The sequence below is a fragment of the Ictalurus furcatus genome, chromosome 16 (assembly GCF_023375685.1).
Source record: "Ictalurus furcatus strain D&B chromosome 16, Billie_1.0, whole genome shotgun sequence".
Lineage (NCBI taxonomy): Eukaryota > Metazoa > Chordata > Actinopteri > Siluriformes > Ictaluridae > Ictalurus > Ictalurus furcatus.
Window position 1 is genome coordinate 10622211 of NC_071270.1, and position 22714 is coordinate 10644924.

Genomic DNA, 22714 nt, shown 5'->3' on the forward strand with positions numbered 1-22714 from the left:
AAACATTTCAGGTACGTATCTTTAAAATGAGCATGGTATGCAGTTCCGTCTGAAATAGGACACTTCTATACTGCACAGTGTATCAACAAAGGATGGTACACCGCTATAGTAGCCAACTATTTTGACGTATTATTTAACTTATGGTTTACATTTTCACCTTGGCTACCTGGTGGTTCTTTCTATCAGTTATTTCTCATGAACCTAGCACCAAAATGTCATGGCACCAAAGCATACAACATACAATACAGGTGTGCCCGCCGATTCTGAATCCTGTTTATTTGTAGAGGCAGACTACACACACATTCGCAATTTCTGTTTATTCATTTGTCTAACAGTCTTACTCTGGAAACTTACTACACAGAAACACCAAGACCATGACAATAAATGTTAATATAATCAACTGGACATACAATTTTTATGTGGTTGAAGTATCATTCAGTGGACATGTATTAGTGTCACTTTATTTAATTCTATATTATAATTATAAAAATTATTCTAAAATTAACAGGGATGAAGGATGGGACAAGGAAAGGAAACTGTATAGTAAATTGCACATAATGTAGGTGAATTTTTTGGGTCTTTACTAATTTAATTTAATTTACTCTCGTGTTGTTTCATGCCTTGTGTTTTCATTGACAAGAACTTTAAAGAATTGACACGTTTGGAGGCTGTAAGACATTTCCTATGGCTACTAATGTTATTATAGCCGGAAAAAAATCATATAATTATTGGTAAAATTATTGGGTACACTTGCCTTGTAACCCCAGTCTGGTATTGGTAATAATAATATATTTTGCTTATAAGGCACGTTTCAATAACCAAAAGCTGCTTACATTGAAATATGGGCAAATTAACCTAAAAAGACATGGTGCCAATGTTGCTAACTTAGAGATTTTGTCTTTAGATTTGGCAAATTTTAGACCCCTTTAGCAACTTTAATTCATTCATTCATTCATTTTTAGAGTGTATCAAAAAATCTAACAATTTTTTGAGCAGACATTAGTGACTGTCTCAAACTTGATATGGCTCTCCAGCTCACATCACTGCTGCTGTTATACAAGTTATACAAGTTGAGACACATACTGTATCTGTATATACTGTAGCTGTATTTTCATGGCTACATATCAAATATATACAGATATAACCAAACTGTGTCACATTTATTACATGTTTTGTTATGTTCTCTCCTCCTGTTTTCATGATTTCCCTGCCCATGTCATTGTCTCTTTTTGTTATTTATATTTCTAATAATTATCTGCCAATTTCTCTAGTTATTATCAGTTAATTACTCTCATACTTCAATGTAAGCATCTTTTGGTTATTAAAAATGCTTTATAAATAAAATGCATTATTATTATAAATGTTTAATAAAATGTGTTATTGTTACTGAATGATACTAAATTGTATCCTTTGTATCACTAGGTTTTCTTTCTTCTTTAGGCCCAGCCTTTAACCTGTTAAATGACTTGCCTTATAGATATGTCAATATAATCTTGTGCATATACAGAAGTAAGTGATATTGACAATACCATTGCTAAAATTACAAAACATTACCCCTAACAATACTCCCACTGTTACACCTGAGGTCACTTTCTTTGGTGTGACCTACAGACAGAAATGTCAGCAAAATAATTCTGATATGGGGGTCAGTCCATCTGAAGTGGTCCAAAAATTGTAAAGTAAAATTTTTGAGTGATTACCTCTATGCATTGGCATTGTAAAACCACCAGTTTATTATTATTATTTTACTTGGTTTAACTATGATGGGTGTCTTTGTGTCATGGCACACAACACATATTGGTTATACAGCTGTTTACAGAAACCACAGTATCTTTGCTCAGGCTGGTCCTAGCTCAGCGAGACATTTCCGACCGCATTTTAGACTGCCTTGCGGTCACCGGAGATTCACTGCACATTCGAGATTCTCTCTTCTATTTCTCAAAAAATAAACACACAGAAAGGACAAAGTGTGTATTTTCTTACTCTGGAGTGGAACGAGAACCAAGTACAACTGAATATATTTTTCATTCTTCTCCCATCAAATCCCCCTCAGAAATGCAACTCACCAGCGCTTTATAATAATGGAGTCAGTAAGGGTCTTAAAATTGCATTACCTGGGCAACTGTTTAAAATTCTAGCAAGATTATCATCTATTGTTTTTTAAAAGAAAAATAATGACAATAACTTTTTAACTATAGTAGTTACACATTTAAAGCACATTTCTATTAAAGATAATAAAGTAAAAAAACAGAACTTTCAAAAAAGTTATTGAATTTTAATTATTTTTCTTTATTTATCTGTCACGCTCTCGCCAGCAGATGGCGCTGCGGCATGCACGGGCGGCTGCAGAGAGCGCGCGTGCACGAGATTGAACTGTTGCCTATGGACACGTGCCTTTGTTTTGGTTTTTGTTCTCTTCCTGTTTAAGCATTGGTTGATGTTCGAGGGTGTACCGTTACTGATCCCAGCTGTCTGTGTTCTCGCTTGATTATGTTTGGAATTTAAAGCCCTGGTGTTGCTTTGTACTTTGCGCAGTATTACTTTAGTCCTAGAACAAGTGAATGTAATGGTGAATGCATCATGTATGCTAAGCGGTCTTGTTTTCGTGTCCGGTTTCTGTTCCATGCCTCGTATCCAGTTTTCATATTTGAGTTTCATGTTTATTGATTTCTGTTCGTAAATAAAGATGCTGATCTGCGCTTGCTTCTGCCTCTACTCCCGTTTCGCAACATTAACAAAAAAAATTATTTTCAAAATCAAGTTGAAAGGATCAAAGTCTCTGATAAGAACTATGGAATATAATATAGTGTATATCATAAAATTTGTTGCGTTTCATTTCTATTTGCTTTTTAGCTGTACTTGCTAAGACTAACCCTGGGTTTTATGTGGCACACTAATGTTTCTATAATAATAATTGTTTACATGTGTAATCACACATTTAAAAATGTATATCAATTATAATTATTTTAAAAAATATATGCTATAAAAATACATAAATACCATATCATAACACTGCAATACGTTAGATATCCTGTGAAGTAGATGACACTAACTCCAGAGTAAGACAATACACATTTTGTTCTTTCTGTGTGTTTATTTTTTGAGAAATAGAAGAGAGAATCTCGAATGTGCAGTGAATCTCCAGTGACCGCAAGGCAGTCTAAAATGTGGTCGCTGTGAATTACGTCACTTCCAATTGCAAACACGCCCAATTGTATACTCCCACCCCCAACACTGATTGCCAGGTTTCTGTACAACTTATGGGAAATGCAAATGCAAAGCGATTTGCAATCCATCCAGCCATCCATTTTCTATACTGCTTATCCTACAGGGTCGCGGGGAATCTGGAGCCCATCCCAGGGAGCATGGGGCACAAAAAACCCTGGATGGGGTGCCAATCCTTCGCAGGGCACAATCACATAGGGATATGCAATTCTGTTTGAATTTTGTCAGGATCCTTATGCGTAACACACAGGAAATGCAATTGCAAATGGACTTTGCGTTTCCATTGGAAATTTGGCAGACACTGTGCGTTTTTGTAAATGAAAATGCAAACCGCAATACACAATTCGCATTTTTGACATTCAGTTTACCAAGTGCTGTTCCAGCCACATTACAGTTTTAAGTGAGATAGATAAAATTAACATTTATTGTCATGGTCATTGTTGAGGATTTGTTGACATACAAAAAGCAGGTCGCGACTGTAGTCTGTGCGTTGTTATAGTACCAAGCACGTGCACGAGCAGGGGAATCGGAACAAGCCCGGTAGTTGCCACAACACAAGTGCTTCAATAACGAGTAGCTATTTACACTGTGCGTTAGGGCTATTTACTGTGTTTGTGCATAGGAAATTACTGTATACAAGTTCACAGTAGAATACAGTATATTGAAACTTACTGTAATGAAAGAACTACTGTGAAAATCACAGTAACCAACACTGTACCATAGAAAATAACAGTAAACAACACTGTACTGCAATCCCACAGTAAACAACAATGTCATGTAGAAAATCACAGTAACAAACAATGTACTGTAGAAGATCCCAGTAACCAACACTGTACTGTGGAAATTCACAGTAAACAACAGTCATGTAGAAAATCACAGTAACTAAGACTGTACCGTAGATCATAGTAGCCAACACTACTGTAGAAAATTACAGTAACCAGCACTGTACCCTAGAAAATTACAGTAACCAACACTGTACCTTTGCACTAATGCTAGCTGCTGCTATGGGGCACCTAATCCTTAAAATTCTTAATCATAATTGATTTAGCTTCTTTTTTTTTAATTAATATAACATAATCCATGGTCGTGTCCCAATCACGAATTGAAATTTCATTTTTCAATTTAAGATTTAAGATTTTAGCAGTACAGCCCGCAAAGCTTAAAAAATGGTCAAAAATCACCAGGTGACAGAGACTTCATTCTTTTTGCAACACATCTAGCAATATGTGAAGAAACTTTGCTTCATGTTGACACTTGTGGTTTAAAGGTTTTTCAATATATATAGTTTCAGTGGCAACTCAAAATTATTGATACAAATCTATAGTGCAAATTAGTGCAAATCTATAGTTCAAAAACTATTCACTTCTATTTTGAATTAATCAAGTTGGCTTTAATTTTCTCATGCTTTATTTACTTTTTATTATTTTAGGATTATTGCAACCGCTATATGTAGCAACTATAGAAGAATTTCTTTGATCAGACTGTGATTTAAATATGTTTATTATGTAATCCATCAAGTCCAGTCAGAAGTTAAAATAAAAGTGATAAGAAATGTTTTAATCCATCAAAGGCCTAATAATAACTTTGAAATGTATTTCAACCATGAAGAGAGATTGTCTTAATGTTAAAGCAGCATTTAAACATGATTATGTTGTAATAGTACATGGAATATTTTATTAATCAGAAAATAATAAGTGAATATTCATGTAGATGAAACTTGGAAAAACTGATGTAACTCCAGCTTGAGGCAAATCACTGAGCACACATCTCTCACTCGTAGTTAATATCTTTTTGCATACCATTGAACCTGTCCTCTGTATCTTTTTGATCACTTGGAATCTGTTATTCCTTAGCGTGTACCCACTATTATTGCCAAGTTTCATGAGTGGGATGTTGTTAAATTGCAGAAATTAGGAAAATACAGGATATGCATGTACTGATAAGACCACCTGTCTTAGGGAGGATGCACCAATGTTCAAGGACATGTGTGGGAGTTAGTTTGCAAAACGACCTTCTTTATTCTCTTATTAAAACAGATGGATAGACTGTAGAGAGTCTTTATTTTGGAGGGGTATAAAATAGTGTGTCAAGATGGGGTCGGGGAGTCGCTTTGCAAACCGACTTGGCTCTTGTTACTATTGTAATAAAGGTCTAATTTCTTTTTGCCATCAAAAACCTCGAGACTCAGAAGTTTTTATTTTTGCTGAAGAAGATTCCTCGACACAACGAGAAAGGCTTTATGTTGTATTATCATGCCTGGGAACGAAGACAGTCACAATGAAAAGCCTACTCAATCCCACCAATAAAAAGTCCTTGAATTCATCAATGCGACAGGATTAAGCCTTTGGAAAAAGACTGTTATCTAATCCCGACCTGTGGGATGCAGCAATGTGCTGCAAGGCATTTTGTCTTCCAGAAATTCAGAAAAAAAAAACATAGAAGAAGCCTAGAAATTATCCACTGCATCAACATTTCATTTTAGCATTGAGACTTGAAAGCTCATTATCCTTCATTCCATTTCATTGGAAGCATTCTCTTTTTCAGTGTGCATAGAGATAATATGTGTGGTTGTGCCGTGCAGTTCACTGGTGGACATTTGGTTAACGTGGTTAACCAACGACCTTGTTAAATTTGATGACTCTGACTGAAACTAACGATGCCATAGATTGAACGGATTCAGAGCTCTGTGGCACAGTAATTTTACAGGAGTGGAGCAGCCGAGATCCCGAGAGAGGTAGTGCTGGAGGAAGAGTATTTTTCACAATGTGGCCATTTTTGTGATAAGTGGGGAACCATTCAAGGAGTGGAGCAGCACAGACCGCGTCATTGTCTGTAAGTTTAAACAAAATGCGTTCTCTTGATTAAAACCAGCTTGGTCAGTTAATTTATGTAACAGTACCCAAACTTTTACAGTATAGCTTAGTGAAAATGCAAGTTGCAAATACAACTCTATAGGCACCACATATGCTTTTAAAGTTTTTTCTATGCCTTTGTTCATCTAAATTCTAATATTCATAGGCGACTACAACTCCTGCCGAGGCACAGTTCTCCATTCCCATCACCCCAAGGCTCATTGTGTTAAGTAAAACTCTAATTAAATAAAAGTAGTCTTTTGAAGATAAATACAATTAAGTGGACATAGAAAATACAATCAGGCAACTCTTGTGCCAGCACTTCTTTCCAAATGAAGTACCATTTCAAAGATGTCATGGGGCCCTTTTCAATTCCCCACAGGACAAAAGTGACTAGGGACTGCAGAAATTACTATATTGCCATTTAATTTTTGTTTTATGTTTGATTATTGCAAGAGACATGGTGTGGTCTGCGAACAAGTGGATGCTGTCTATAGAAGGCAGTGTTGTAATCCCACATTCACCTCCCATGCCATTTCCCAACTGCCTTGGCTGTCTTGTTTGCCAGTTTCTATGTGTTTAATACTGAATATCAGGTGGACGTAGCCACAGCGCTGACGTTTGTTCAGAGGTATTGCTCACAATACATATTGTACAACACATGTCTTTCTTTCACATTTACTTTACCTGCATTTCTTCTTTAAAAGTTTGCTTGTGGCATTGATCCAGTGAAATCACCAAACTTGCATGTAGGTTGCATTTTTTTGATTATGAGGGCTTTCTCCTTAAGCATTTAAAACCAGTTAGGTTAACATGTCCACATTAGTAGGGTCATATAACATTCTAACTATTAAAACTACAAAAATTGGGGAAAATGTCAAACAGCCAGGTGATTCTAAATAATAACTTCCATTATCATTTCTGTAAGGTTCCTTAACAGGATTAATCCTGACTCCAGCAAGAGCAGTGGCAAGGTCCACACAAGCCAGAAAAGTGGAAGAAATGTAAAGCAGAAAATATCATATATGAACCCACGTGTCATTTCCTTCATCAGGGACTTCACCAAGTTTGACTGGCAAACTAACTAGCTGGAGGTGAGGTTCTGATAATAACGTGGCCCTTAAAGAGTTCCCTCTAGTGGTATTTATCCATGAAGATAGGTTTTTATTTATCCAAGTTTGAGATATTAGTCTCAATAATATCTCTTAAATCTACTTTCACTGTGTCCCTGCTACTTTGGATAATCCAGCCAGAACACACCTGAGACAATTATCATTGGAACTACTTTCCACTGAAGAAATAGCCCTTATCCTAATTGTTGACAGTGAGAAATTAAAAAATGTTTATGGCACTAGCAGCACAAATTAAATTCCGTTCACCTTTATTGTATTGGTGTAGAGGTAGAAATCTCAGAGATCAATGTTCAGATCCTAGACAATTAAAATTCTAACTATCGGCATGGCTACAGACAAATTTTCACCACAGTCTACAATAACACTATATTGTGTGGTAGGATATCATTAGAGGAGAGTGATGTATAAAATTCATTTTTAATTAAATTTAGTCCTAATTTTGTGTTACTTTTTTCATTCATTTATTATTTTCTGTATTTATTCTTTTATTTATTTTTATTATTATTAACTATTATTTATTTATTCTTTTATTTATTTATGCGTTCATCAGAGTTTTCAAAGAAAATGGTGGCAAGTAGCAATGTACTTTCCAAATGCACTCTCATTGTGCATGACGTTTTCCTGTGCTTTATCATTGCATGTGTTAGTTTATAGTGTTATTACCCACTTTCCATCAGCATAAGGTACATTTCACATTATTTGTTAGATAATTTGCAATTAAATACAATACTTATTTAATTTAAATATACTTTAAGGTATAGAATGTATTGTTTTCAGAGGTTTTATTGCTCAATCGTTAGTTAGTTGAACCTGCTAGCTTTCGCCCTGTTTTCAGAGTCTCTGTGTAATAGCTAACGAATCAAGTTTAATGAACTAATATGTCACAATTAGAACTGTACATGCCTAGTTATTCAGGGTCATTCTCTTGTTTGGACGGTGGTTTATATTTAAGTTTTTTATTATTAATATTTTTATTTCATGTCCTTATCAGCTCAACTAGTTTCCTATCACAAAATGGTTTCAAAGAAAAAAGGGATATAGAGGTATATGTAGAACTTTTATTATATTACAAGTGTATGAAAATACAAATGAACCTGTTCTGTTATTGTCTCACACTATATTGTGTCCTCCAGTTCGAGTTGACATTTCAATTATTTTATGCCTCTCCCCCACGGTATATAGGCTGAGAGAGAGAGAGAGTACAGAGTAGAGTTGCTTTTAGTAGCATGTCATAACAACAAGCTTCATGCTTTATTACTGCTTTTAATCTCTCTATAAATGACAACAATCTCATTTCTGAACATAGATCTATTCTTGTAACTTTTTTCATTTTAATTCCTAAAATTAAAGTGCACCTATTATGGTTTTTCAAATATTACCTTTCATGTAGTGTGTTATAGATCTGTTTGTGCATGTAAAATATCTGCAAAGTTTCAAAAATCAAAGTGCACAACAAACAGAGTTATTGACTCCCAAAAGAAGGAACCGATTCTGAACAGCTGAAACGAGTAGTCAATAATTCCAGATTTACTTCCTGTACTAACTGACATAGGTTTGTAACAAAAAGCCCGCCTCTGGTCTTCATTGGCTGCTCGCAAACAGATGGAGCTGGAACTCATTATGGTAGTGGGCGTTTCCATTTGAAACACGCTGACAGCAGTAGACCAATGACAACAGACTGGGTCATTTGACCAATCAGAGCAGAGTATGCTCTCTGAAAGGAGGAGATTAGAATGAATCCTTTAAAATGGATCATTGAACGAGTCGTTTGTGACACTGGTGAAAAAAGGTAATGCTGCAATTTAAATTATGAGCACATTAAAGTGTTTTTTGACCTTGGATGCATGTAAATCTATTGTATGAGACCTTTAAAACAAAATTAGGCATGTTTTAAAACCATAATAGGTGTGCTTAAAAAAATCACTATCAGCAGGGTTTATGATATTTACTACATTAAGAAGAACATTTCACATTTACATGAAATTCAAGACTGGAATCACCAAATGCAAATGTTTAGGGGTGGGCGATATGACTACAATCTTATTTCACAATAACAATACTTTTCTCAGGTAGGTCTCTCCGTAGTATTCAAGTAAGAAATACTATGGAAATTAAATCTAAAATAAATTAGACTTTATGACACACACTGATTCTTATTAAATTGACTGAAGTTATTCAGTCCAAGGAGTGAGTGATTTTCTCTCACTTGTTGATTGATTAACATTAATTACACAGACAGCAGCAGGTTTATTAGACTGCTGTCACATTAAGACCTAATACACAGATCTAATATATTGACACACCTCCAATTTTTCCCCCAACTGTTTACATTCACTTAGGACATAACTGACTGTGTTTGCAAGCTTACTCAGCCAGACCTGCATTTTGATATGACGTGTGTGTATTTATTTGACTGTCCAAGCGTAATAAGCCACTACCCAGCAAAAACAATCACGGTCAGGCCAGCCTCCACTTTGAAAAGCACGGTCAATCTAGCCGCCACGTTATTTAGTGATTCGGGTATATACTGGGGCATTACGGTAATTCCGTCTGAGAACTAATCTGAAAACAAGTGATCTTCCAGCAAACGCGATTTCACATTCATTTATTCAGTCAGTCTGTCTGTCAAATCAATCAATCAATCTATCTATCTATCTATCTATCTATCTATCTATATTTGTCTATGAATTCAGATTGATATTCAGATTTATATTAAAAAGAAACTACCAAACTACTTGTTTCCACAAACTAGTTTAAATTCAGCTCAGAATAATATTACACTTTCTCGTTTATTAAATTGAATATGCTATTGTTTCTTTTATACACATGAACCTGTTTAAGCATATATGATAGATAAACACAAAATGATATATACAGTATATGACCAGAGATGTAATCATATGTTACTTGTGTATATTTTCATATGCATATTATTGTTCCCTACTTGAGATTGTAAATTGAGATTGTTAAATAAAATAAATAAATAAGTAAAAATTCTGGACTGTCTGATGTTGAATGACAAAATAAGAACCCTCAAAAACTTGTATATGTGTTGTTATGTCTATACATTTAGACAACCATAAAGGAGGAAAACTCCTCGATTCCACAGACCAATTTCACATCAGAATGATAGTACACCTTCTCACAGTGTCACTCACACCATTTCAGGACTATCTGATGTTGGATTACAAAATAAAAGCCCTCCAATTCTCATATATACACTGTTTTGTCTATACATTCTGACACATCAAATACAGCAGGATGGCAGTAGCTGTGGGTTCATTGTCATCATGATACATGAAGTAATGTAATAACTAGCTCACTTTTGTCTTCTGCAAATTAAGTCAATGTTTGTGTTTAAATCGTTTTCAAAACTGTAAGGTACTAAATGAGTGAATAAGAAATATTTGGATATTGTAGTTGGGACTGCTGCCCAGAGTCTGATACAGTACACATGATGTTTTGAATATTTATGTTTGTTTAGATGGCAAGAGCAGTAATGAAGTCCTTACCAGCTGTTCCAGTTGCACATTTTGGAACATCCAAAAAGGACATGGCCCATGAACAAAAAATGATGGCTCTTCAGATACTGCAAGCATCAGGTTTGTAAAGGAAGTGCTTGTCTGTGGTGTGGAGGAATACTAACTAAAATGTCGCTTTGCAAATCTGACTCAAGTCAGAATTCAAATACAAAAGACAGTAGTCAAGTGTAAGGTAAAACAGTTGTAGAAAAAATATTTTGTTGAATAAAACTTCACGGATGTTACAAATTGAAAAAAAGAATATTTACTGAAGCTTCAGAGGAAAACAGACGGTTATAATAAGCATACAGTACATATAATAAGCAACAGTGCAGTGAAGAGAGAGTTCATACCACTTATGGAATCAACAGTTTAATGTCTTACAGAAACTGAGGAAATTAATCAAGAAACAAACAAACAAAAATGTTAGGGAAAAAAGAATCTTAACAATTACGTAATACATTTTCATCTACCCAGGCTTTACTAAGCCAAAAATGTAAAAGCCTGTACACAGTCTAGGTGAAAGCAAGATAAAACATACAAATATAGTTTAAAAAAAGGGGGGTCATAGAAAGTAGTAAGGGCTGTGAAGCTATGGTTTCCAGTGATTTTACTACAACAAATGGGCATTTTTAGCCATGATACAGGGCAGCTTATTGCTTTTATAAAATGGTTACTATATATAGCTGGAAAGATTTAATAAAATAAACAAGATGGCAATGAAAATTTTATTATTTTTTGATAACAAATAATAATGTCATTCTTCAGCAATGTTTAGTGGAATGATTGCCAGGCAACACAAAGATGCAAAAACACACAACAGACAGCAGCACAGAAATACTGATGTAATTAGGTTACAGGTGTGTGTTTATAGAGTATTTTGCAATGGCTTCTAATACAGCACAGCCAATCATAAGCAGACAGTAACAAATTATTTTACAAATATAAATGACATATACAGAGCAGACAAGGAATACCAATCACTAGTAACACATGGTAACACAACTCTGAAGTAAACAACTCAGGGAAATAATAACGACATGTTCCAGATGACTGTGCAGAGGCCTGAAGGGATGGAAGTATGAGATCAGCAATGAGATATAAACAGCAAACACACATATATAGAGTGACCTGAAGGGGATCACAACAATGAAGGGAATGTTAATGGACTGTATTTGATGACTTACACACATTTTTATTGTCACGTCAATGTCACTGGAACGATTGCAGCCTTTGCAGTACGTAATGTTGGTATTGTAAGCTTGTTCACGTAAACAAGGACAGGGGCTGAAGGTGTTACTTTGGCCTACACTGCATTTAACAATAAACAGCTTATGTTGCTGTTACCAATTTATTTTTGTTATGCTTATTTTTAGTGATCGACGAAGCCAATAATTGTACCATGTGTTCAATGACAAAGCCTATAGATCTGGCCGTGCTGTGACAAATTGGGTGAAAGAAACAATAATCCAGTACAATAAACGAGAAAATGTAATATTATTCTGAAGTGAGATTAATCTAGTCTGTGGAAACAAGTAGTTTGGTAGTTTCCTTTTAATATAAATCTGAATAACAATCTGAATTCATAGACAAAACTGTATAGACAGGTAGAACGATAGATAGATAGATAGATAGAAAGATAGATAGATAGATAGATTGATAGATAAATTTGACAGACAGACTGACTGAATATATGAATGTGTAATCGCGTCCACAGGAAGATCATGTGTTTTCGGATTAGTTCTCAAACAGAATTACCGTAATGGCCAGTATATGCTTGAACCACAAAATAACCTGGCGGCCAGACTGACCGTGCTTTTCAAAGTGGAGGCTGGCCTGACCGCGGTTAAAAACCGTACGTTCTGATGACGCCATCAGTCAGTCTATTTTCGTCAACGTGAAATTACTTTATCCTCTTGAGACCCCGCCCATTGACTTATGTCCTCTGTACTGGACTTTTTGTTTTCATGCATGTCCTTTGACTTTTTTGGTATCATGATATCACATGGTATCATGAAATATGTAAACTGGCTAAAGAATGCAAAGTTAGTACTTTTGATTTTGACAAATTGTATAGACAAACAGTGCCCTCCACTAATATAGGCACCCTTGGTAAATATGATAAAAGAAGGCTGTGAAAAATTGTCTTTATTGTTTAAACTTTTGATATTTTGTTTTAAAAAAATTCAGAAAAATACTCTGCTCTCATGGATATCAAACTATTGCAAACAAAACACAGGTTTATAAAAATAAACTTTGTTAAATATAGGTGTGTGACAATTATTGGCACCCCTATGAATATGAGAAAAATATATTTGAAGTATATTCCCATTGATATTTTTAATTTTTTAAATACACCTGGGTGACTAGGAACAGGAAAATGTTCAACCATGACTTCCTGTTTCACAGGATTATAAATATGAGGTAACACATAGGCCAAATTCCCTTAGTCATTCATAACAATGGGTAAGACCAAGGAATGTAGCTGTGATGTGCAAAAGGTTGTTGAGCTTCACAAAGTTGGAAGTGGCTGTAAGAATATAGCACAAGCATTGAAAATGCCAATTCCACCATCAGGGCAATAATTAAGAAGTTCCAGTCAACTGGAAATGTTATGAATCAACCTGGAATTGGACGTGCGCCTATATTGTCTCAACACACTGTGAAGAGGATGGTTCGAGTGGCCAAAAAATTTTGTCTGCAAATTGTTTGAATTCCATGAGAGCAGAGTATTTTTGTGAATCTTTTTAACAAAAGATCAAAAAGTTAAAAATAAAGACAATTTTTCACAGCCTTCTTTCCTCATATTTACCAAGGGTGTCAATATTAGTGGAGGGCACTGTATAATGACTATTTGTTCCATTGTAATAGAAAATATACTATCATCCTTGCAATAACAAGCAAGAGAAACAATCCAGAATGATAACTTGTTTTTGTTTTGTTTAAATTGAATTTATTCTTGGATTAATTTCACTCTACAGCCATAATCTGTTCATTTTTTATTTTCTTAGTTAGGCTGTCCTTTCAAAATAAATGGTCCTGTGGTCCACTAATAAAAGTCTAAATTTAAATAGAACAGACCATATTCGTCACAACGACCTGCCAAATACCGTTCCAGCCCTTTTTTTAAGCGAGCGACATGATTATAGTCACCAAAATCAACGTCTTATTTTTTTATGGAATGTTCTAGTGTTTATTATAAATGATTTATATACATATTTAAAAAGGTATGTCCTCATAATCTTTAAATAAAAACATTAGCGTGCCCTCCCCCTCACAATGATTCTTCTCGGATGATTTGTACGTTGGCCCGTCATAAAAAAGGGGCTGCGGCCGAAATTGCGCACTACCCTACTACATAGTAGGTGACAAGCAGTGCACAAGAGGTATGACTGGTGCGAACAAGCTCAGAAAAAAATCTCTTTTTAAGTATTAAACCTTGGTTAAACAGGACTTGTTTAACAATACAATAAATTGTTAATTTGTTGAATGTTTAAAAAAGAAAACAGTTGTCACAGAGTTTGAAAACTTTTTTGTGATCTCCATCATGCCTTAGCTGGCCAAGCTAACGGTAACGAATTTACCTCAACCTGTTAACCACATTACATTACTAATTCAGTTAACTTTCCTGGTGTGCATTTTGCCATTAGTGCGGTTGCTATAAAAATATTTTTAAAAATAAACTTCAACTGTACTCTTAAAATTTTTATTTTGCTCTTAGGTTTTTGTAATTAGTAGCACACTTGCTCCTTAAAAAAAAATTGCAAGCATAGTATCTACTCTAATGTGTAGTTAATTTCTGTAAAACTAAAATAGGCCTACACTTTTCATTTTCAGCAGCAGGACCACAGACAGGCTCCACAGCAGCAACAACATGGTGACAGTGATGATGGGACAGTTCTGCCGTTTGAAGAATAAGGCTTTTTTCTTCTTCTTCTTTGCTTGCATTAATTTATTAATATATATGCTTAATTATTTATGAATTGATAATATTTATGGAGTTAATTTTTTGTTCAACATTATTTTTTTTTCATTTATTGATTTAGCTTAATGGTATTAGCTTAGTATGTTCAGAAAAGAAATGACAAAATGCTGATGAATAAATGCTATAAATGTGTTGCTGATTGTTGCTTGATGTTAATTGAAGCACAGGTGTCTTATGAGTACATTTTGACATGATGGGTCGAATAGAAATTCCACAACAAATATCATTATGATTGCATTGTTTTAATTGCTTCCATCAAAACCAATACAATTTCCATTAAAAACATTTTAATTTGAAGGCAGGGAATGAAAGTCTGTCCTATAAGGGTTTCAAAGTGAACAAATTCGCTTGCTGTCCATAAAGAATGGCTCGAGAATCACATATCCACCCTGACCAAAGGAGTGAGATATGTTAGAAATAAAGGAGTTGAGGCTGACAAATTGTCATGGGAGACAGGTAAGCAGCCGCTCATATATTATTGAGTTGTGATTGAAAAGATTAAATGATTAGACTCCTGGCCATGGTCATTGGGACGTACTCGCTACGTTGCTACGTAAGTACATTGCTACTTTCCGCCATTTTCTTTGAAAACTCTGAACTCTATCGCTAAGTTAGACCTGACACTTATATGTGAGCTCTCAGTGATGCACTGTAGCTATGCAAGGACCACCTCCTCATTTATATGTTGCACACGGAAAAGTAAAAATAAATAAATGTATAAATAAATAAATATGGAAATAAATAGTACATGCAGGAATAAATCAATATAAAAATAAATGGGGAAAACAATATTATAAAAATAAATACAGAAAATAATAAAAGAAGGGAAAAAGTCATAAAAAAAATAAATTTAGGATGAAATTTAATTAGAAATTAATTATATTTATTTTATTAAGTCATTTACTCCTTTATTTATTTTCCTACTATTACATTTAGGGTGAAATCAGATAAAATGGGCCAGATAAGGTTGGAGTGTCATAGCTCTTTAAGTTTTTACAGCCAATCTTACATTGTTGCTACAACACTATTTTATTTAATTGTTATATGTCAACAATAGTTTTGATTGGTCTAAGGTTAAAGTGGACAGTGCAGAGTGTTATGTGAAGCATGTCAGAGAAATTGTATGGTAAGTGAGAATGGCATAGTAAATTTCATTCCTCACTAATAAGGGTGATAAAGCAATTATAAGTAAGCTTATTAATGAAGCAAAAAGTTTGTGAACAATGTTTTGATGGGCTCTTTCAAATAAAATGTTTAAATTTAAAAAGAAACTTTGATTTTTGTGAGGACAAAAAAGTCATTTTAGGTAGTGGCCCATTTTAGCTTAACCAGCTAGCTAAAATGGGCCACAATTTTCAGCTAAAATGGGCCGCACACACACTCTTACACAGACATTACACAGAAATTGAGGGTGAAAAATAGGTTCATAGGCTTAGAAATATATCCATACAAAAAATTTTTTAATATTTTGTGTTGCAGACAGTATGGCAGGAGGACAGGCAAAGAAAGGAAAAGGGGAGAGAAGAAGAGAGAAGAGAAAGGGAAAGGAAGATGTCAATACAACCAGTGGAGAAAGGACAGAATGAGGTGTGCCATTAATGAATACCAGTAGATAGTTGAGAGAGGGCAAACACTAAATGTTCGCTTTTGAGCAAGGGCTTGGAACATTCCAAAGACCACTTTGCAAAGGCACATTAGTGGCAAAGTTGCTGGCTCTGGCTATGCATCTGGGAGGACGCAGTACCTGCCAGTGGAATCTGAGAAAGAACTGGCCAATCTTATCAAGCTCCTCTCCAAAAGAGGCTTCCCCTTGCCAAAAGAGATGTCCAGGGAATTTCATTTAATTATGCAAAGGCCAATAATATCAAAGGCTTCTCTGAAGTAAAAGGCACTGCTGGGTATTACTGATTTCAAATTGTTTTAAACAAAATCCAGACCTCAGCATCAGGACACCAAAGGCCCTTTCGGCAGCAAGAGAAGCAGGGCTGAACCCTGGTGTGGTAGGAAAGTGGTTTCAACAGTTTGCAGACCTGCTGGAGGAACTTGCAATCAGAGATATTCCATCACATCTTTGGAATTGCGGTGTATTTGGCCTCCAAGACCAGTTTTCCTCTATGAGTGTGGTTGGGGAGGTGAACCCTGTGTAGAGGTAACTGCTGGGGGAAAAGGAGAGAGCACAACAGTCTTTGCAGCATTCAATGCAGCGGGAACGTTTAGGGTGTGTTGTTGTCAGTGCAACTCATGGTACCACGAGAGCTGTGGAGAAGACAGTGCCATCTGTGATGAAGATGGTTACATCTGCAAAGAGTGCATTTGAACGGAATGCAGGAAAAGATATAACTGGCCTGACTTGGTGCGCTGTTAAGACCTACAGTAGCTACAGGAAATGTTAATGTATTTTGTGTAATTTTTTTTTTTTTTGTCAAAGATGTTCTAATCTTTAACAAAATATTTGACAAATATTTTACACAAGCATACACACACACACAAAGACACAAAGACACCAATACACAGAAACACACACCTATACAACATGAACAGTTTATTTTTAAATGCATTTTTCAATTAAATATTCATTCAATTTTCTATTAAATGAAATATATTTACGGTGTTGTTGCTATGGCACACTGAACACAATAGTGTCAATTTACTGTTAAAATTAAAATGATTTCAGTCTAAATTACCTGTGTTGTTCTCTTTTTATACTGGCCCATTTTAATTTAACAGCTGGCCCAATTTGCCTGAACGTTGTGCCTGGCTCAGGAGGGTACCTGCTGATACTCTAACTCTCATAATTTTAAAACAATTGTACTTTTTCACATTTTTAAAAGAAAATTATATTTAAGAGACCCATGATAATTCATAAAAAAAATATAATTAGTTCTCATGCATAGCTTATTCGATGGTATTATAAATCATTTACCAAAAAGTGGCCCATTTTAGCTGACTTCACCCAATTTATTTATTTATTTTTAATTTATGCAGGTTTGGTCCTCCATATGTGACAAGTTGAAATAAGAAGGTGATATGAAGTGAGGCAATCGTCTAGTCATCGTTTATAAGGAGCTTCCAAAAAAGCCCTAGTCCTTCAGGAGCAAAGATGGGTCGAAGCTCGCCAATCTGCCAACAGATGCCTCAGTGAATAATCAACACTTTGAGAACAACATTCACCAAAGACAAATCGGTAGGATTTTGGGCATTATATAATTGCACAATATAATTTAAAAAAATGAAGGAATCCGGTCAAATCTCGGTGCGTAAAGGGCAAGACCGATGACCATTTCTGAATGCGTGTGATCTCCGATCCCTCAGACGTCACTGTGTTAAAAACCGTCCTGAGTCTGTAATGGATATCCTGACATGTGCTCGGGAATACTTTGGTAAACCTGTCAGTCAACACCATTCACCGCTGCGATTACCGGCGCTCCCTATACGCAGAGTACGAGTGTTCGGGCACCATCTCCGAGGGGGGCACCATCTCTGTTGCTCATTCTTATCATTCTTTATTAATATTAACATAAACGTAATTTACGCAAATATAAATGTATACATGAACATAAATATTTTTTAAAATGCATTTTACGGCATCCGGTCCACCCCCACCTCATGTTTGCGGCTGACTGCAAATGATCATCAGAAAAGAACAATAAAAAAAAAGCCCAAGATGAATCCCGTGCTCACTTTCAGGTATGTTCACAAACCTGTGACATGTTATATTTTTGTCTATTGAAGTTACTGGGTGAGATTAATTAAACATGCCTGATTACTCGCTCTGAGTTTGCATGTTTTGATGTCCACATGTTGTTCAAGAAATTAATTACAGAAAGTGACTGCAGTATTTCTATCGCAAAGAAGTGGCCAAATATTAAAGATTAAGTGGACATTTGAATGAAATGTTTGGTCAGTATTAAACAAGGATTTGAGCTGTAAAGTGTAACAAAAGCAATCACCAGGCCGTTGTCGCCCTCTGCAGGCAACTGATGCAATACATAATGAACATAAGATGATTGTTTTATATTGTGTATATTACATAATGTATTTTAACAGTGTTGTTCAATAAAACCATAAAATTACAACAATACAATTCAAAAGGCACAACGATACAATTCTGTTTAGGGCACCCATTTGGCCAGCAATGGCCCTGGCCGCTGCATCCACAGATGCAAGTGAAGGCTTTACTATGCAAAGCAGAAGCTATACATCAACACTGTCCAGAAGCACCGCTGACTTCTCTGGACTCGGTTTCATCTGAGATGGACAGTAGTACAGTGGAATCGTGTTTTGTGGTCCAACGAGTCAACATTTCAAATAGTTTTTGGACAAAACAGCCGTCGTGTTCTCTGGCCCAAAGAGGAAAAATACGTTCCAAGCTGCTATTAGCGTCAGGTCCAAAAGCGTCTGTCATGATATGGGGTGTGTCAGTGCCCATGGCATGGGTAACTTTCACATCTGTGAGGGAACCATTAATGCACATTTTGGAGCAACATATGCTGCCAAACCTCGTTCTGCCCGGATTACAAGTGCATGGTTGCGTAAGCAGAAAGTGCAGGTGCTAACATGTCCTGCCTGCAGTTCTGACCTGTCTCTGATTGAGGACGTGTGGCGCATTATGAAGTGCAAAATAAGGCAACGAATGCCCCGGGCGCAGCTGAAGAAATGCGTAATGAATGAATGAGGGAAATTCCATTTACTAAACTTAACCAACTGGTTTCTTCAGTGTCGAAACGCTTAATTGCTATTAAAAGAAAAGGTGGTGTGAGGCAGTGGTAAACAGTCAACTGTCCCAAATTATTTGTGTGTTGCAGTCATCAGATTTGAAATGAATGTATATTTTCAAAAATAAATTAAATTCACAAAGTAAAACATCAAATAATGTGTTAATAATGTGTTTTCAATATAGTACAGGGTTAATTGAATGTTAAAATTTTTATTTGTATTTTTTTAATTTATTTATTTGGGTTGTTTTTTTTTCCCATACAGTCCCAACTTTTTCAGAATTGGGGTTGAATTGTATCTTATGTCAGAATAGAGATAATGTATTTGCCTAACAGTGCCTTTTCAACTACAGAGCATCTGTAAAATTCCTTGGCAGAAAAAAAGTCTTACATTTATTAATGCTGATTTATCATCATCACTGGTTTTAAATATGCAATCCTCGTGTTTTTGGATGTTAATATCCATTGATGTAGGGTTGCTAATATTTTAAATGTGTAGAGATGGCAGCTTCTTGTCAGTTATGCACAGTTTAGAAGACATGGAAGATAGATGTTCATGTTATGGAAGACAAACTTCATAGTGTATGTGTGGTAGCCATGGTATGCTCACCCGTTAAGCACAAGAAAAATGTGTATACTTGTTATTGTTCAACAGTTAAGAATAAATAGTTAAATGTATTGTTTGCTGTCTTCCTGTAGTTATTGCTGAAGCTTAAATATGTCAAGAATTTTAAAATGCAGTAAAACTTTATGTTAACAGCAGAATACTGGTAATCTGTAAACTGTTTCATTTAAGTTACATTACTGATACTGTAACTTAAATTCAGTATTAATGTTTCTATTTTATGGTCACAAATTACTACATTTTAAAGTTAAAACACTGCTACTGTAACCACAAATACACTACTTGGAAATTACTGTTTTATTTTACAGTTTAAACACTATTACCCTTAACAAAAAACAAACAAACAAAAGCAGTACTTGGAAATTACTGATCAGAGGGTCATGAGTTCAAATCCCAGCACTACCAAGCTGTGACTGTTGGGCCCTTGAGCAAGGCCCTTAACCCTCAACTGCTCAGTTGTGTAAAAAAAAAAAAAAAAAAAAAATTGTAAAAAAAAAAAATTGTAAAAAAAAAAAAGAGAGAGATAAATGTAAGCCGCCAAGGGCGTCTGCCAAATGCCATAAATGTAAATGTAATGTAGTTACATGGTTTCTACTGTAAATAAAAGCCGTAAAAATACACTAATTTCTTCTACGGTTAGTTACGTGACAGTTGTTGCCAGTTAATTAGTTTCTTATAGTGTATGCTACACTCTTGAGTTCACTTACCAGACAAATAATATATTTACATAATATAAGTTTAAAAACAGTAAGGAGACATTAAACAACAACAACAACAACAACAACTCACACCATTTATTTCTCCAGCTCTGAATGCACATCCTAATTTGATTGATCACTTGTTTTGCTGTTTACTTCCAAACGAGATACAATAACAAACACAAAACGGACGAAAGGTACATTTTTACCTTGAGGTGCCATTAAGCTCAGCTGAACCCGCAGAATAAGGAGGGCGCAGTCCCTTAAAGTGAGTCTGACACAGCTCTTCATCGCTCTCTTCCTCTTTCACTCTGCTCACGCGCTCTTGCAACTCTCTCATTCAATGCTCGGGTATGACGTAAGAAAATGATGTTTACCCATGTTTCAATTCCGGCTAGAACGAACTGATCAGAAAATAAATCAGTTCCATATCCGACGTGAGGACTACTAGGTCTGGCGCGCAGAGGCTTCAAATGAATCACAGCGAGCCGTTTTGTGCTAGCGACTCCGCCTTCATTTAGTTCCGTCACTGACGAGTTTCAGAAGGTTGGAGAAATAAAGGACAGTCTGTTAGTTTTCTGTTTGGATAGTCGTAAGTATTTTGGTGCTGTTTGGCTCTACACTCGTACTTAAAATCTATACCGTCTCAATTTCATGAGACCAGACCCTGAGCAAAGTCTATGAAAACATCTTAGTACAAATCATTTCTCTTTGACATCGTTAATTTGTTTTCATCACATTTGGCATTGTTTGACAGGTGAAAACGATTTCTTTTATGGCTGAGTATAGCCAGTGAAGCTGGAGTTCATGGAGATGCACATGGGGCACCTCAGCACACTGACAGCTCCTGGAGCATCAATAATAGCATGTGCATCCAAGGTCTGGAAAGGATCACAAAATGAGTCAAAAATCTTCATCCATCACGAGGCATCTCATCAGGGCCAAGACAAGAGGGATGCACACTTGAGCAAGAGAGAACCCTTCCAGTGCAAAAACTACAACTTTGCCTCAAGAGTCTGTGTTCCTGCTACGTTATGACTCCATTATACTGGTATAGGGCTGCAACTATTTTTTTTTTTTTCTAATCTAATAATTGGAAAATTTTTGTAATTTAATGATCTGATATTATGGGATAATTTAATAATCCAATGATTACCTGTTCCAATTACAGTAATAAATAAAAATAAATCATGAAAAGAAAATTGACATAAGATTTAATTGTGTTTCTTTCATCTAAACCAGTGGTTCTCAAAGTGGGGTCTGGGTACCCTGAGGGATCCATGAAGCAAAGGGAAGGGATCGGGAATTATTATGATTATTTTTTTTTTTTTTTTAGTGTTACAGTAGACATGAACTGAACATTATTATTATTAGTGGTAGTAGTAGTAGTAGTTATTATTATATTTATTATTGATGTCTTATAATTATTAGCCTATTTGACTGGTGACATCTAAACTCTCAATAACTCAAAAGCAAATAGGCCTATAAATAATTTCATGTTGGGCCTTATGTGTTCTGTTGGCAGGAAATGTCAGGAATAAAAAAGCTCTATGGCTGCAATTAACAGCCAAAATAGCATTGTGCAAATTTAAATAATGAGTCTAATATTAAAATCCTTTGAGTATGTTTGATGGGGTGATCTAAAGGGTAATAAATCAGCAAACTACACTTTAATTTACAGCTAAACATAACATCCTGCATTAAACTATTCAGCTAGTGTTGTATGTTTTCTACTTTCACTGAATCATCATAAAAGTATAAAGATTTGTAATGATTATGTAATAATAGCATCAGCTAGTATAGTGTATAATTCATTTTGATGTGTTTTCCTTTTAAATGTCTGCATATAACCAATGTACTTCTCTGAATGGCATCTTTGTGTTGCATAGACTGATTTTAGACTCCTGCATCAGGTGGTGAGGCCTGGCTCCAACACTTCCTCACCACTAACCCTTAACAC

The 22714-nt window shown here is 35.3% G+C and overlaps 1 protein-coding gene across 1 annotated transcript in view; it reads right to left on the bottom strand.

Annotated features, from left to right (window-relative positions):
- rxfp2a (relaxin family peptide receptor 2a) overlaps nt 1-21569 on the bottom strand; it is a 133387-nt gene extending 111818 nt beyond the window's left edge. The window contains exon 1 of the mRNA XM_053644953.1: nt 20964-21569. Coding sequence (XP_053500928.1) covers nt 20964-21045 — 82 coding nt within the window. The 5' untranslated portion in view covers nt 21046-21569. The remainder of the gene's footprint in view (nt 1-20963) is intronic.
- Nucleotides 21570-22714: the final 1145 nt, after the last annotated feature.